General features: G+C 51.3%; 1 protein-coding gene across 1 annotated transcript in view; it reads left to right on the top strand.

Annotated features, from left to right (window-relative positions):
- Positions 1-827: 827 nt before the first annotated feature.
- Positions 828-15,035, top strand: part of JAM3 (junctional adhesion molecule 3) — a 32,134-nt gene continuing 17,926 nt past the window's right edge. The window contains exon 1 of the mRNA XM_063355253.1: positions 828-964. Coding sequence (XP_063211323.1) covers positions 916-964 — 49 coding nt within the window. The 5' untranslated portion in view covers positions 828-915. The remainder of the gene's footprint in view (positions 965-15,035) is intronic.

Here is a 15,035-nt window from a genome sequence, read left to right as displayed (position 1 = left end):
TGCTTGATCTTCAACAGCATCTTAATTACATCCCCATCACACGCTGCTGACAGTTAGTGACGCATGAACCGGCATTAACCCAGCCTGACTCGACGAATTCGGGGCGAGAGTCCGGCGCTGACAATTTTTGTTTCTTTCTGTTAATCAGAGGAAAAAGGCTCTGGGACACTTTCGAGGACCACACCACAGCTGGGGATGCTCTCTGTGCAAAGCCACTTTTCGGGGCAGAATCACTAAGTCGAGCCCGCGGCCGTGTCAGAAACAATTTGGCACAGCGGGACTTGGGGAAGCTCCTCCGGAGACACGCTCTCTCCCCAGCTGCTTGCCTGCATTTTTTACTTCCTTTAAGTTGCCCAAAAGTTATAGCTAAATGCACAGTTCAACGTGAGAGAGCGTTCTAGGGAAAATTCTCCCGCTTTTTAGTGGTTCTTATTAAATAGAGGGGGGAACCACCAACTCTAGAGCAAAATTGGGTGGGTTTTGACAACGCAAAACCGTTGCTTTCAAGCTAATTCCCAGCTTTCGCTGCTCACAAAAACCCATTTAAAGTCTGCCCAGCTTTTTCCTCTGGGTGAATTCCCTCCGCGGGGACGGCGCGTTTCGGGGTGGGCGCCTCTTCCCACCCGCGGGGTGAAGTTTCCCGGGAGGACCGGCGGGATGCGGAGGATGCGGGGGGCTGCGGGCCGGTCCCCCCAGCGCCACCCCACCCCACGGAGGACCATCCCCTCCTCGGTCACTCCCTCCTGGTCCCCTCCCCGCGGTGCCAGGCGCCGGGATCCGCGTCTCCCCGCCCGGTTTCCGCGGCGACGGGACCGCGGCACCCCCCGCCCCCGGGGCTCCGCCGGCCGCCCCCCCCGCCGCCGCCCGGGCAGTGCGCAGGCTCGGCGCGGCGGGCTCGGCTCCGCACACCCCATCATGGCGCTGCGGCGGCCGGCCATCCTCCTGCTCCTCCTGCCTCTCCTCGGTGAGTCCCGGACGCGCCGGAGCCGGCCCGGCGGCCAGCGGCGGCGGGGCCGCCTCGCCATCCCCGGCGCCGCGTCCCGGGGCGGCCGCGCAGCGGGGAAGGGGGATGCGCTGCCCCCGTCCCCGTCGCGGGCCGGGGGAAGGGGGATGCGATGCCCCGGTGGCGATCCCCGGGAAGGGGTGGGGTGGGGGCGATGCTCTGCCCCGGCTCCGTAGCGGGAGGAGCGCGGGGAGGGATGCGCTGCCCCGACCCTCGGTACCGGGGAGGGGAGGGATGTGGTACCCCCGACCCGTGCTCCTGGGGATGGATGCGGTGCCCCCGACCCTCGGTACCGGGGAGGGGAGGGATGTGGTACCCCCGACCCTCGGTACCGGGGAGGGATGCGATGCCCCCGACCCTCGGTACCGGGGAGGGATGCGATGCCCCCGACCCTCGGTACTGGGGAGGGATGCGATGCCCCCGACCCTCGCTACCGGGAAGGGGAGGGATGCTGTGCCTCCGACCCCAGGTACCAGGAAGGTATGCGGTGCTCCCGACCCTTGGTACCGGGGAGGGATGTGGTGCCCCCGACCCGTGGTCCCGCGGAAGGCAGGGATGCGCTGACCCTGACCCCGGGGGGGTGCAGGGACGGGGGATCCTGGGACAAAGAGGCACCGGCTCCCACACCGGGAGCGTGGGAGGGACAAAAGAAGGGGGTAAACCACCCCAAAACTCCAGCTCAGCAAGGAGCGGGTCCAGGGATGAGGGTGCCAGGAATGTGCAGCCTCGGCAGGCAGGCAGGGCGGACACTAGTGCCTATTCAAGACCAGGCACAGGCGCCTATTGTTCCAGGGGCCCCGCATGAATGTTTGCAGTTTTAATTGCAAAAACATTTGCTAATTCCACTCAGGAATGAATTTGGGGTCATTTGTTGTCTGGCTATTAATAGTGGGGGGGATTGAGGAGGGGGACAGCAGCCGGTGGGCTTGCATTGCCCTCCCCCTCCGCCGTCTGCCCAGACGGCAGAAGGAGAAAATGGGATGGAGTGGGGTTAGGGTGACAACCAGCAACTGATTACTAAAATAAACGGGGCTGCGCACGCACGCACGTGTGTACAGACACACAAGTAACTTCTTTGGGTCAACTCAAGACTGAAGTGTATTGAAATATTTCAAACAAGTTAATCTAAGGACAAACCAATTCTCCCGTGACTTCAAATAACTTGCAGAGCTTCTTGGGCCTCAAATAAAGGGAGATTTGGGCTTTAGTTACCAAAAACGCGAGCGGAGGGGTGAGACGGTCACTCTGACGCTCCTCTGTGACAAGGAGATGGTTGTCACGCGCTCCAGGGTGTGTTGGTCACTTGCTTTTACTGTGGTTTGTAGCAGAAACAGTTTCAGCAGGAGAAATTGGGAGTGTCCAATTTAGGAACATCGTACAGTCTCCTGGGTGCTAACTCTGGGTTTGGAGGTTCCCTTTGAATGAGAAAAAATGACAGATTTAACGCAACTCTTCCTTACAGTTGGGCTGCAAGGTAGGAATGCACCCCATTTCCTCCCTCTGTTGTGTGAGCAGTGCCTAAGTGGCCTGTTGAATCTGGCCTACAAGATAGCAAGACTGGAAATTAATTAGTTCTGAATTTATTTAGACAGACAGAAGTTGCTAGAAACAGCCAAACGCCACTAGTTGCACACCTCTGCCTGAGCATATTTATCTGGTGAGTAAACCAAGTGGTAACAGGGTTTGCTCTCCATTTAAATACAAAGGGTTCTGGCCAAATCCAAGTGCCTCATCCTGTTTTCCAGCTGTTTTCAAATTTGGGGTCATAAGCACAGGAGAGTGGGCAAAAGTGAGGTTGAGAATAAAAAAAAAAAAGGGTTTTCCAGTACCTTTGACTTTACGTACCAGGGGCATCCCACTAAGTTAAGGTTACTCTGTCAGCAGTACATAAAATTAAACATGTAATGAAATCTGGAGGGTTGGTGCTGGAGAGAGGGATAGGAGTCAGATCATAAGGATGCGTTTGATGCCAACTGACTACTTGGAAAAAAAAAAAAGGCAAGAAAGGAAGGTGAGAAAGCTAACAAGATGCAGAGATCCCAATCTATAAGACTCTGACCTGTACGCTTTGGACTATAAGCGTGATTTAGACTATACACTGCCAATTAGACTACAAGCGCTGCGGAGCGGGGATTGCCTCCGCCTGCAGTGTTATTGCCAACATGGACCCTACTCTTCATCACGGCCTTAAAGCATCGCCACGAAGCAGGGGGCAGTGGAGCAGGGAGCGTTCGGTGCATACCCAGCTCTAGGCACCGACAGCATCTAAAGATTCTGCACATCAGGGAAATGCCACGGTCGTAATGATACCAGCGGAAGTTATTGGAATCAGCGGTGGAAAGCGGGGCTTACGATTGCCAACGATGTTACGTCCTACCTTGAGGTCTCTGTTGCGAACTTCCCCGTGGAAACAGGCATTTGGATTTTGAGGATTTCACACGCTGGGCTGAGGGCAGAGCTGTGGAGCCCTTCCCAAAACCCTCAAGTATTTCCTGTTGAAAATAAAACGTGTTGATAACCTCATAGTCCTTGATGGGGAGATACAGCAAGCCCCTGGCACACTGCAGGTTTAAAGCTCAGTGTATTCAAATCTCCCTTTGATTTAATTCTGAGGTTTTGATATGCTGGATTTTGCAAAAGGCTTTTCAAAATCTACAGAGTAGAAGTTCTCGTTTCCTTTTTTTTTTTTAATACATATATATATATATGAAGTCCATCTGTCCCAGCCACCAGCAACTGTTCCGAGTCAGCTGTCAGTGCCAAAAACCACTCAGTGGAAACGTTGTTAGCTCTGTTGCAGTTATGATAAGTTGCTTCTTGGTATTTCTGATGGGAAGTATTTGCAGTATTGCTTTTCTTTTCAACAGGCAGTAAAAAATCGGGACAAACAGCTTTGAGAGCCAGGCCAAAAGCAGACGCTTAATAACATCTTCAAAAAAATTCTTAGGAAGGGCTTGGTGTTCCTATTTGGGTAAGCAATATCTGGCATCACCACCAAAGAGTGGTTGGACGCACATCTACTTTACAGCTGTTGACAAAGAACGTGACACCAGCACATTCCCTCTTGCTCCAAATACTTCTGAGAATTACTCGGTTACTGAAGCACACGTAGATTCAGAGAGTAAAATGTGTTTTCTTTAGTGAGGAGAAGAGCTGTGGACTGAGATGTTGCTCCGATCGTGAACTTCGGTTCTTTTACTGACCTGTTTGTTTTCCTTCTACACATGGAATTCTGGGTCTCTCGGCCCGCTGCAGCTGGTTTTTCAATTATCTGTCCACACACTGAGGACCCGCACCAGGAACACACGTTGAGTTGCCAAAAAATCACCTAAACAAGTAAATAAAACGGAATGAGCTGCTGCATTTAGCTTCACAAATCAGGACAAAAGCTGCTCTATGTCATGGCTGTGGGTGGGCCTGGGTTCTGCGCCTCCTGCCCGTTTACACCGAGTTTTAGCCATTTCCAAAGGGTAAAACATTGATTAGCCCCCGCTCGCTCCTGCTTTCCTTGCAGCTGACTCGGATTATTATTTAAGTTTCTCTTGCAAATTGCGCTCGCCGCTTTATCATCCTCGGCGATGAGTGTTTGTGTGGTGAAGCAGAACTGGCCTCCCAGTTGTATATTTAGAGCTAATGCTTCACAGTTGATTGCATCGAGCCCTGATGATCCGGAGAAGGTTCGTGAACTCCTTTTCCCGAGCAGGCCTGAAGTGGTGGGAGGGAGTTAGAGCGAGGGGAAAGAATTCCGCAGACCAACAGGATCCCGAGTCCTCAAGAGCCCTTTGCTGCAAAACAAGCGCGTGCATCGCAAACGTGCCCCTCGACAAGATAAAACAACTGCTCCCTGCGTAAAAGCCGGTGGCCTGCTTTGAAACTGCTGTTTATATGAAAAGAGATGAATTCGAGATATAAAATTAATTAGGATAATTACATTCTCAATCTGCCTTCTCTATCTACAGGAATATGAACTGCGCCGTCTTTTTCCAATTGATAAGGGCTGTTTGCCTTCCCTCTGAGCCCCTGGGGAGTATCGTGTTTTTATGAGACACGGGATTAAGACCAAATTCAACCACTAAGCGTCAGTTCCATGTAGTGGAGGCGTAAGGGTGTGTGCCATACAACAAAACCCATTCCTTCACCTGAGTCAGGACGTGGCCTAAGAACCAGTTAATGGCTTTAATTGCACTAATGAATGTTCTGGACACAGTCTTAATTTTCACCCAAAGGGGCTGGATTGCTGTTTGGGTAGGGTTCTGTCAATAGCTGCGCTTGGGGCAGAGGAAATACCTGCTGGGTGGCAGTTCTCAAACTCCCATGGCTGGAAATGAGAGTTTTCAGTTTCAGCAAAATAAACAATAACATGAAAACTGGACTTTTTTTTGGCTGGAAAGCTCAGGTCTCTGTTTGCTTATGACCCTTCAGAGCGCTAACACCCTCCGTATTAACTTGAGATTAGCAGGATTGTTTGGAGAGTTTAATTCTTTTTCTGGAGACTTACCAGGAGAAGAGTACATCTGTGGGGAACAGGACAGCAAGGCACTCCGTGGTCTTCACCAGAACATTGATTTTGGGATAACCCAATTCCTCACAAACTTCTGCTTCTCATTTTAGATAAGTGGAAGTCAAGGAGGCTTGCCCTGGGGATAAACGTTGAGGGAGGTGCATATTAAAGATGTTTCCAGCACAAGAAGGGCCAGCTGAGGGTCTGTTATCACGTCTTCCTCGGCAGTCGCTAACTTTGATCGCCTTGCTGCGTTTCGTACTGTAAGAAAGCTTTGTGTGGCTCCTGTGCAGGGGTTCAGCTGTCCAACACACGCCTTGGAAGTGCAGAACCAAGACAGCTGCATGATTGAGCCGGTGCCCAGTTCTTATTAGAGCAGCATCCTAAGCCGGGCCTTCAAATTTCATAGAAAAAACACTAAATATGCAAGAAGGGAGGTCTAGAGAGGGTGTTCCTCTGCAGTTCTTAAGCATCTCGTTGAAGCTCCTTCTCTGCTGCGTTGGGTATTGAAATCACTTTCGGTGCGTGTTCCAAACCAGACAACTGGCAGAGAAAGGAGCAGCAGGTGCAGAAGCAAAATGTATAAATGGGAGTTGGCAACAAAAAAAAAAAACAACCAAACCCAAAAATCTCTGCAATTTCCCCTGCTCCTGAGAGCAGAGTTGGGTGGGATTCCCGTGAACTCACCTGCGGGCTGCTGAGAGCTGTCAAACGGGAGTCCAGTCAACACCAACACTGGGCTGGCATTAGCTAATTAAAAAGAAACCCAGCCACATACATGCTGTAACCTGACAGCCCCCAGGTACTCGAGATAAGCTCAAAAAATTAATGGGAATTGTTCTGTCATGCAAGAATCACTTGTCAGTATAAATAATATAATGTATCGGGTTCTGTAGTGCCCCTCGTGGGATGGAGCACAGGGCTTAACAGAGTCAGTTACAAGGGGAAATGAAGGTTTCAGCGCAGCAATAGATGAAGTAGATGAAATTAAATTGTGTTTTGATAATGCTCAAGGTTTTCTTTTTTTTTTTTAAAGTCATAAATCCCAGGGATTTTCAGAGTTAAAGCCAGAGCACACTCTAACCTAGTCCCGCCAACGTACCTGATTATTGCAACACAAATGTAAGATCAGCGGGTTTTTAAGAGTCCTCTTAATTCATTTGGGCACAGCTGGCTCATTTGAAGACACTGAGCTTTGAAACTGCAGCGTGCCAGGGACTTACTGTAGCTCAGGCATGTGGCTAAAAGGTAGCGGTTGAACAATGTTCAGCAGTATTTCAAGATTTTTAATCACACTATTAAAAATAGATTTTGGTGGCCTAGGTAAGATTTTCTGCTGAGCTGGAGAAATCCGCTGAAATCTAAGGGGATTTGTTGCCGTTATTAGGCTGTTTCTAATGCCCATGGCCTCTGCTGAAAATCCCCACCTTAATAAACTTTGGGACAATTCTTTATACGAGTGGCCAGCATTATAACCAGGAAGTCCTTCAATGGGTGCTGAAGGAGCCCGTAATATCCTGCATATCCAACGTATTTGTGTTTCATTAGCAATAAGGAATTAGACTGGCAAACAATGCCATGAAAGAGAGCTGTTTTGGGAATCCAAGCTTACCTTTCAGCAGTGCTCTGCACAGCAGTCCTGCTTTTCATTCCCAGTAGGAAGGTTCCTGCCGCTTTATGTCTCTCCGGGGCGGCTGTGTGCTCTCTCAGACCTGCTCGAGTGGAATCGCTTGCGTAGCTGAGGACTTAATGATTTTGTACAAGTCCCTGCTTGATCTTTTAGGCCAGATCAGCCAGGGAGACAGTATTTTCATTTTGTTAGGATGCTATCCTTGGAAAACAAAGGTCTTGCTAGATGTTACTGCTTTTACCTGCATTACAGTAGCGTGTACGGCTTCTGTTCACCGATCGGTGTCTGTCTGGAAAAAAAAAGAAAAGAAAAAGAAAAAACTCACTATCCCAATTTGTGTCCTTGCTCAATGAAAGCTACCCAAAAGAGTAATTCATCGCGCTATTGGGCTGCCGTAAAGATGAGGAGCATTCCTGAGAGTATTGGCTGATAATGGCTGCATGAGCAGCCCTTGAATCACAGCAGTGGAAAGAAGCGGGTGTCCACAGGCAGGGCAGCGTCTACCACACACCCCGAGGATCCATTAAGGAGATTGCGGCCTGCTAATGGACTTCCTCCTGAGGCGCCCTGGCTGCTAACCCTCTCCCGAATGATTTCCGGGAGCTTACACAGTTAACGGCAGGGAAGGTGTTGCAAAGTCCTGCAGTTCTTGCTGCTTCTGTAAAACAGCTTTTATCCCCTCAAAGGATCTTATCAGCTGTTTTTAATAGACACCTAAATCTTTGCTTTCATCTTTTTCTTCTGCATTGATCTCCGCAAAAGCCCAAAGGAAAATATTTCTTTATACCCACCATGTTGTTTGGAGTTAGTTATTTTTAGAGCCCGGAAAACATCGGCTTTGCAGTAGTGAGGTGCTCTGCATCAGTAACACACCTTAGAAGGGGAAGTCCCAGCTCCGTGCACCGCAGCCGTTTGTCCCTCTGGACCAGCCCTGACTTCCCCGGCTGGTGGGAGTCCCCCATCCTGGGAAGAGTGGGTTGTTTTTGTTGAGGTGTTGAGATACCACCAACCAAAATGGAAGGAGTAATACACAACCCCCTGTTAGTGTGAGTGAACCTGAGCAGGACTGGATACATGTCATGAAACAGGATACCTTCAACCACCATGGATCTCCTCGTGGCACCTACAGCAGAGGAGGTGCTGGTTTCTTCCCCTCTTTGGGCTTAGCTACTCTGCTGAGATTGCACGTAGCGTACATCGATGGGGCTGGTCTGATTTCTCAGGGAGCGAGGAGGCAACGGCTTATCTCATTTCTCATGCACAAACAAATAGCTATTAGTTGGCTACAGCTTGGTCAGTGCTGATGGAGTTGCCTTTGAACTGGCGATCTGGAGATGAAAGGCAGAGCGCCTTGTAATCGCCTCCCCAGTCTCATGGGTTCTCCCTCAAGCAGAACTCGCTATTTGAGTCTGTGAGCATCTGTATATATCTGGTGTTTTCCCTTAATTTTGGCCAGTTTTCAACACCCCATAAATAACAGGGCAGCGCGGAGCTCTGCCTGCCAAAGCTGCCTTGTGCCTGCCGGAGGGGAGGTTAAACCAGGTACTAACTTCTCTCTTCTTCCATCAAAAATGCTCTGGTGGGCCTGGCCAACACACAGCTGTCCTCACCCGCAGGCACTGCGTGCTCTTCCCACACAACAGGGCAAGATAAGCCCTTTGAAGTCTGCATTGGGGCGGGCAGCAGCTTCTAAGGCACTGGGGTACCCCCCTCTCCCAGCTGCCAACTGCGCCTTGAGTTCTCCAAGTCAACAGCTGAGCTAGGATCGGGGCTGATAAGTCCGCAGCGCTGGATCGCTGGGGCTTTGCCAGGGGACAGAGGGGACTCCAGATTCCAGTTTGTTTGCGGGGCTTTGCGAGCATGGGAGGGCTCGGGGGCTTTTTCCCCGACGTTGCGCCAAGGCGTGCTCATCACCCACCAGCAGCCCGCTGTCGGTCAACAATAGCGATTGTTCTTCTCGCCCCGGGAGGCTCCTGGTGTTCTGCTGCAAACTCCTTGATCCTCCTCTTTCTGCAAATATTTGGAACGGATCCTGCTTGGCCGTTTTGACAGTTTGACTCAGCTATTAAATGACAAAGGCAAGCTGGATCCAGGTTCACCGTGATAACAAGTAGCTCTGCAAAGAGGGGAGGTGAGGGTCAAATTCAGGGGTGAGGCAGCAGAGCAGGCTCTGTGGGAGAAACACAGAGGATGTGCGGTGACCTGGGCTTAACTGGTGGAGCTGGAGCTGGGTCGCATGCACCAGTTCTGCCTGCAGCATGTAAGGGGATCCCTCCCTAACCTTGGCTGTAACACTGCACTGTCTCGAGGAGAGCGTGTTTTTGGAGCTTCTTGTGGTCTAGTGACAAACATGTCATAATTCTGGCTGCTTAAATATTTCCCAAGAGCTTTTCAATTCCTGGCTCATCCTCGGTCACTTCTGAGGCACACATGCCACACATCTCACATCTGTCACTCAGCTTCACATTCTGGACGTGAGGCAAAGTCTTTCTTTGCTACAAAGGCTTCCCTCTTTTCCTCCCTCCCTGGTTTCCTTTGGTATCTGCGTTCCTCATTGAGAAGCAGTAGCTCCTTCAAAGAAATTCGAGGGAACCCATTTGCAGAATTTACAGCTGCTTCCCCAGGCTTGAGTGTCCTCCTCTTTAGCAGCAAGCTGTTAAGCATGTTCTTAAGTGGGAAGATAAGTGGTGTTACGATCCTTTCATCTTCTGGTTCAGAGCAGGCTGGAGATAACTGATAAGGGGATGACAGCAAGGAAGATGCATAGGCACCTTTGGATTTAATTCCTACTTTGCAAGGCAGTCTTTAAAGCACATCTCTGGTGGGAACACAGGCTGGTAAAATAAAGCTGGTCCTTCCTTTCTCAGCATATGTCTTTTCCTCATGTCTCTGAGGCAGATCCTCTGTCTGTGCCAGCAGAGCCGGTGCAGAATGAGCTACGTTCTCCATTTCAGAGCTCTCCTTCTGGTGCTGACATTCGAGGGACTTGGCTTGAGTTGTCTCTAGACACTGTTTCGGCTGGTGATTTCATTTCCACGTTTCTTTTTTTACAGCAGCCCTTTGTGGATTTGAGCTGTACTTTAAACAGGGCTGCATTTGCAGTATGGGAGTAGCAGTCTCGCACATGATGGGCAAAGATGCATTCCTCTGCAAGGATCTGTAAGAGAGCACACGTCAGTGACAGCTTCACGTGGGTGGGAGTCTTTCGACCGCTCTTGAACAGACCCTGCATTCAGTTCCAGAATTCCTGGTTTAGTCCCTCATCTGCTGGCTGAAACAGGTGGCAGCCACATGCCTGTAAGGGTCTTTATTGGGGGTGGTCTTCGAGGTCAGCTGTATCCAGCCCACATTCCAGCTGAGTCCCTGTACCTCATCTTCTGGCCTAGCTGGCTCTGGGCCACCCAGCCCAGAGGTTCCTAACCACAGTACACGCGCTGCTTGTCGAAAACAAACCACCTCAAAGAAACGTGTCTGTGGCCCGAGCCTGTGCCAGCCTGCTGCATTTTCCTCCAAGGAAACGGGAAAAGTGGTTTGGGCAGAACATGTCAAAACACTATAGACGTGGTGCTGAGGGACATGGTTTAGTGATGGACTTGGCAGTGCTAGGTTAATGGTTGGACTTGATCTTAAAGGTCTTTTCCAACTTAAACGATTCTATGATTCTGTGAAAAGCTTAACAACGCCTCCGTGGCACACACGCTGCCTGGTGTGGCAGAGAGCTGTTGCTCATCCCACCTCCACGTGAGAGGAGACAGCACCCGCGCCACTCCGATACGTGGCAGGAGAGGCTGCCCGCACGGTAGGACGTACCACAGTCTCTGCTGGTAGCACCGGCAGCCGTGGGGGTGAAGTTCGTGAGCTGCTGGGGACGCTACACCTGGGAACAGAGTAAAAGTTGAGCTATTGCAGGGCTTTGGCACAGTTTGCGAGCAAGCACGATCCAGAGGAGACAATGCCTACTGCTCTGAGAAGACCTCATCCAGGTGCCGCTCGTGAGGGGGCTTCAAAGGAGCCCTAGCGAGAGCCAGGCTGTTTGCAAGCGCCTCCTCCGGTCTCTGCTGTTGTGTTAAACAGAGACTTCTGCTGCCGGCGCTCTGCCTGCTCTACGTGGTGGCAAGATGAGGCTACAGACCTTCCCGTGACAACCCCCTGTTTATCTGCCTGGCAAGCCTCCCCTCTGCTTTAGCTGGGGAGCTGCTGCATAGCTGAGCGGTGCCGGCTCTTCCGCCCTAAGAGCTCTTGCATCACAGCCCAAAGCGTGATAGAGGCTGGAGCCTGCCCCCTCAAATCAGCCCCCGGTGCCTCTGCACCTCGCTGTTACTCAGCATTTTTCACTGACAGGGAATTAAGTAGGATTTCTAGGTCATTGTGGGCCTGTCAGGAGGAATCGTCTCCTGTAGACCTCATTACCAAGGCTTTCTGCAATGCCAGACTTCAGAACAATTGCAGCCTGGTCCCCTAAACACTGACTAATGAGACAGAGCTGTTAGCAGCAGTTTGCTAAATAAAGGCTGTTTCTGCCTGAGACAGAATAAAACCAGACTGGATTTTCTTAGCTGTCTCTCACACAGAAGGTATTTCAAAGGACCCTTATTAAAATAATGAGCTAGATGTTGCTCTTGTGGTGGCTGCATACGGTCAGTGCCTGATGCTAGTGCCAGGCGCTTCCCCAAAGCAGTGACTTCAAGTAACTCGAGCACAAGTGACCTAAAAACCTCTCCGGCTCCCTTGGTTTCAAGGTATCTTGAACATTTACCTGAGCTCCTGTGACTTTGTCGTGCTCTGATAGTGACTTGCTGCCTCACAGTGGACAAGCTGCTTGTAGTTCTCAGTGACCTCCATGTCCTTGGAAGATTTTCTTTGATCTCTGGGCGGTAGCAAAGCTTGCTCAGCCTTCCTGCGCGTGGCTTTGGAAAGGTAAGGGATCCAGCATCGGGGCAGGTGGGACAAGTGGGACTGCCGAGGGGACCGCCTTGTACGGCTGCTTTTGAGAGGAGCTGGAGGTTTGCGGATTGCTGAGAGGAGGCGGGTGAGATTTCTGCTTCTACCTGGATGCTGAGTAGAGGGGACACAGCCCCCACTTGAGCAGTCTGAGGCCACTTAATGTCTGTTGATGTTCCTGTAATGAGGTTTGTCATCCTACCTCTCTTCCTGTTATCAGAAGGGCTTGGATTATAGATGCACTCTGAAGCACGATGGGATGGGTCTGAGGGCCTCTGGCTGGAGCAGGCACAGGAGAGCTGGGGGTTATTACTTGGCCAGTTCGCAGGTTTGTTTGAAGTGGTGCTTTGATGTGGCAATGGGAGTCCATGGAAGGTAAATGGTGTCTAGACAGGTTTTTCTCACTCTCTGTTGTTGTCTCTGAAGCAACAGAAACGGTGCCAAACAGGCAGAACGGCTCCAGGATGCGAGGAGCACAGCTATTTCTAGAAAGATGGAACAATGGTTCTTCAGGAGCAGGGCTATTTCTAGGAAGACGGAACAATGGTTCTTCAGGAGAATCCAAGCCAGCTCTCGCTGAACCTTTGCCGAACCTCCTGCAGATGGAAGTGCTTCTCTCTGTGCCCCACGCGCTGCCTGAAGCAGTGAATTGCAGCTAGATGCTAGTAAGAGCGAGCAAGGGGAAGTCCAAGAGGTGGCCGGTGTGTTTCCAGGTGAGCTGGCACGCAGAGAGGTACAGGAGAGGTCCATTAACCAGGGCTCTGGCTGGCAGAGTTGGGAATCCAGGAGGTCAGTCGATTTCCGCAGCATTCAGAGAGGGATCAGGCTGGCGCCAGCAGTAGTGTGCTGAGAAAAGGCTTCCTCGCTTTGGCTAGCTGGACGCTGCCAGGGTTTGCCCAGCAGAGCTGGCCTGCCTGCCCAGTAACAACTGTAGCCAGTGGTTCAGCTGCACTGGGAGGGAAAGAAAAGGCAGGCCGTGATCTAGAGAGACTTGTCGCTGGCTGGCAAGCTGTGCTGTCAGCGCTGTCTTGGCTCTGATGTGCCATCTCCCCCAGGCTGTTTGGGAGGGGAAGTGGAGACGGCATTCAAATGCCTATTGTCTGTCCTTCAGCTGGGAGCAGAGCCAGCCCAGAGCGCGGCTCTGGCAGCATCCGATACAGGGGGCAGATGTTAGGGGAAACATACTCATCCGTAAAACGCTGTCGCTGGGATTTCCAAAGGAGCCTCAAAGGTTAAGTGCCCATGTGTTGGAATGTGTACAATGAAGGTCAAGAGAGAAATCCTGGGCTCCTGGGATTCCTGCTGGGCTTGGGGAAGCATTTTGAAGGTAGCGCTTGCCACTGGGACAAGACCGCATACAGCATCTGTGGGTCATCCAGGTGACTGCTATTCTCGGCTCCGTTTGTTTAAGCTGGGGAGAAGGGCAAAGCCACACACAGTGCCAAATTTCATCTCATGGGGGCCTTCAGAGGTGCGCGATTGAGTTCAGCTTGGCTCCCCTCTCCTGTAGCCAGCTGCCAACTTCTGCAAGCATGAGCTGAAAAGCCGAGTATTTCCTGACCCTGCCTGTCCTCTCCCTTCACCCCTGCCAAAGTAGGGCTCGGCCACAGGTTTCAAGCCGAGCTGGAAACTTGGCACTGAGGCAAGGAGCAGAAAAGAGCCCAGCTTGCTCTCCAGTGTCTGGGTTGGCTTCTGCACTGCTGTGGGGAGTACAAATATGTTCCCAATCTGTTTGCTTCACTGACATGACTCCAAGACACACAGGCAACAGATATGCTGACCAAGAAGGGGCCATTGTTAGAGGGACCTTCTTGACTGTGGCTCTGCTGTAACCGCCCGCCTGCCGCTGCTCTCCAGCGCTGGACTGCAGCCTTCCCCGCGCTTCATTCACAGGATGCAGAGCGCTCGATCCTCTTGGGTCCTCCAGCTTTAACTGCACGTTAGCCCAGACAAGCCAGGGGTTCATTCCGGTTTTGCTCAATTTGTCTGTCCATGTGGCCTGATCTGGCCTTTTGATTTACTTGCCCATCTCTGGCAGGCAGGTATTAAATCAAGCTGCAGATAAAAGAAGTTACAAGCGTTGCTTCCCTGTGAACCGCCCCAGACGTTCACTGACACATTGCTAATTGCACTTAGGCAGACAGCCTGAGCAGACGCATCGCTTGCTCTGTGCTGGAGGCTGAGCAGCGAGGAGCCAGGGGAAGGGAGTGATGGACTGATGGACAGGTTAGCGTTTTGGCTAAGGAGGAATAAGGGCCCCAAGAAAACCAAAGAAGAGGAAGGGAGTTACCTCATTTGTTTCCAGCAGCCAAAGCAGGGTTGTCCCCTGAGAGGTGTTTCCTTAAGCTTTATCCAGTCCGATTTTAGTTGCAATTTTTATGAACAATAAAGGCTTCCACGGTTTCCCTCGGAGGAACTGGAATGAAGCCAAATAGATTTTAGTGCTGAGAAGCAGATCCTGTTATTAATGTCAACCTAATCATTTCTTTCTATCTCCTTCCCACCTTCTTTGCCACTCATGCTCCTAAAAAGCCTGCAGGTGGTTATCAAGTCCGGTCCACCCTCTTTTTCAGCTGCTTCTGAAATGGCAGACCAGGCTGCAGCCTCCCCTGGCTTTTGGGGTCTGGGAGAGCATTTAATCACCAGGCTGGTGGGGCGACTGTCCCCCATGCCTCAGGAGAGACCTGGCAGCACGACACGTGAACCCCGAAGCCGGCAGGACAGTGAAACAGAGCTGAGCTAAACTGGGGAGCAGCTCCTGCTGCTGGGCTTGTGTCTCTCTGGGAAAAGGGCCTCTGACCAGGACTCAACTGGGAGCATTCGTCTGAGAAAATTCTCTGCTAAAAATAGCAGCAGGAGATGTTTAAGGAGAAAAACAAGTCAGGGTCTGGGAGAAGTTAGTTCCCAGATATGTGGCTAATTCAACTCCCCCAGGACAAGTAATCTTTTAACTCCTCCAT

Source organism: Chroicocephalus ridibundus, chromosome 18 (assembly GCF_963924245.1).
Source record: "Chroicocephalus ridibundus chromosome 18, bChrRid1.1, whole genome shotgun sequence".
NCBI classification, from domain to species: Eukaryota; Metazoa; Chordata; class Aves; order Charadriiformes; family Laridae; genus Chroicocephalus; species Chroicocephalus ridibundus.
The sequence above is the reverse complement of the archived record's forward strand: the minus strand, read 5'-3'. Positions and strand labels throughout refer to the sequence as shown.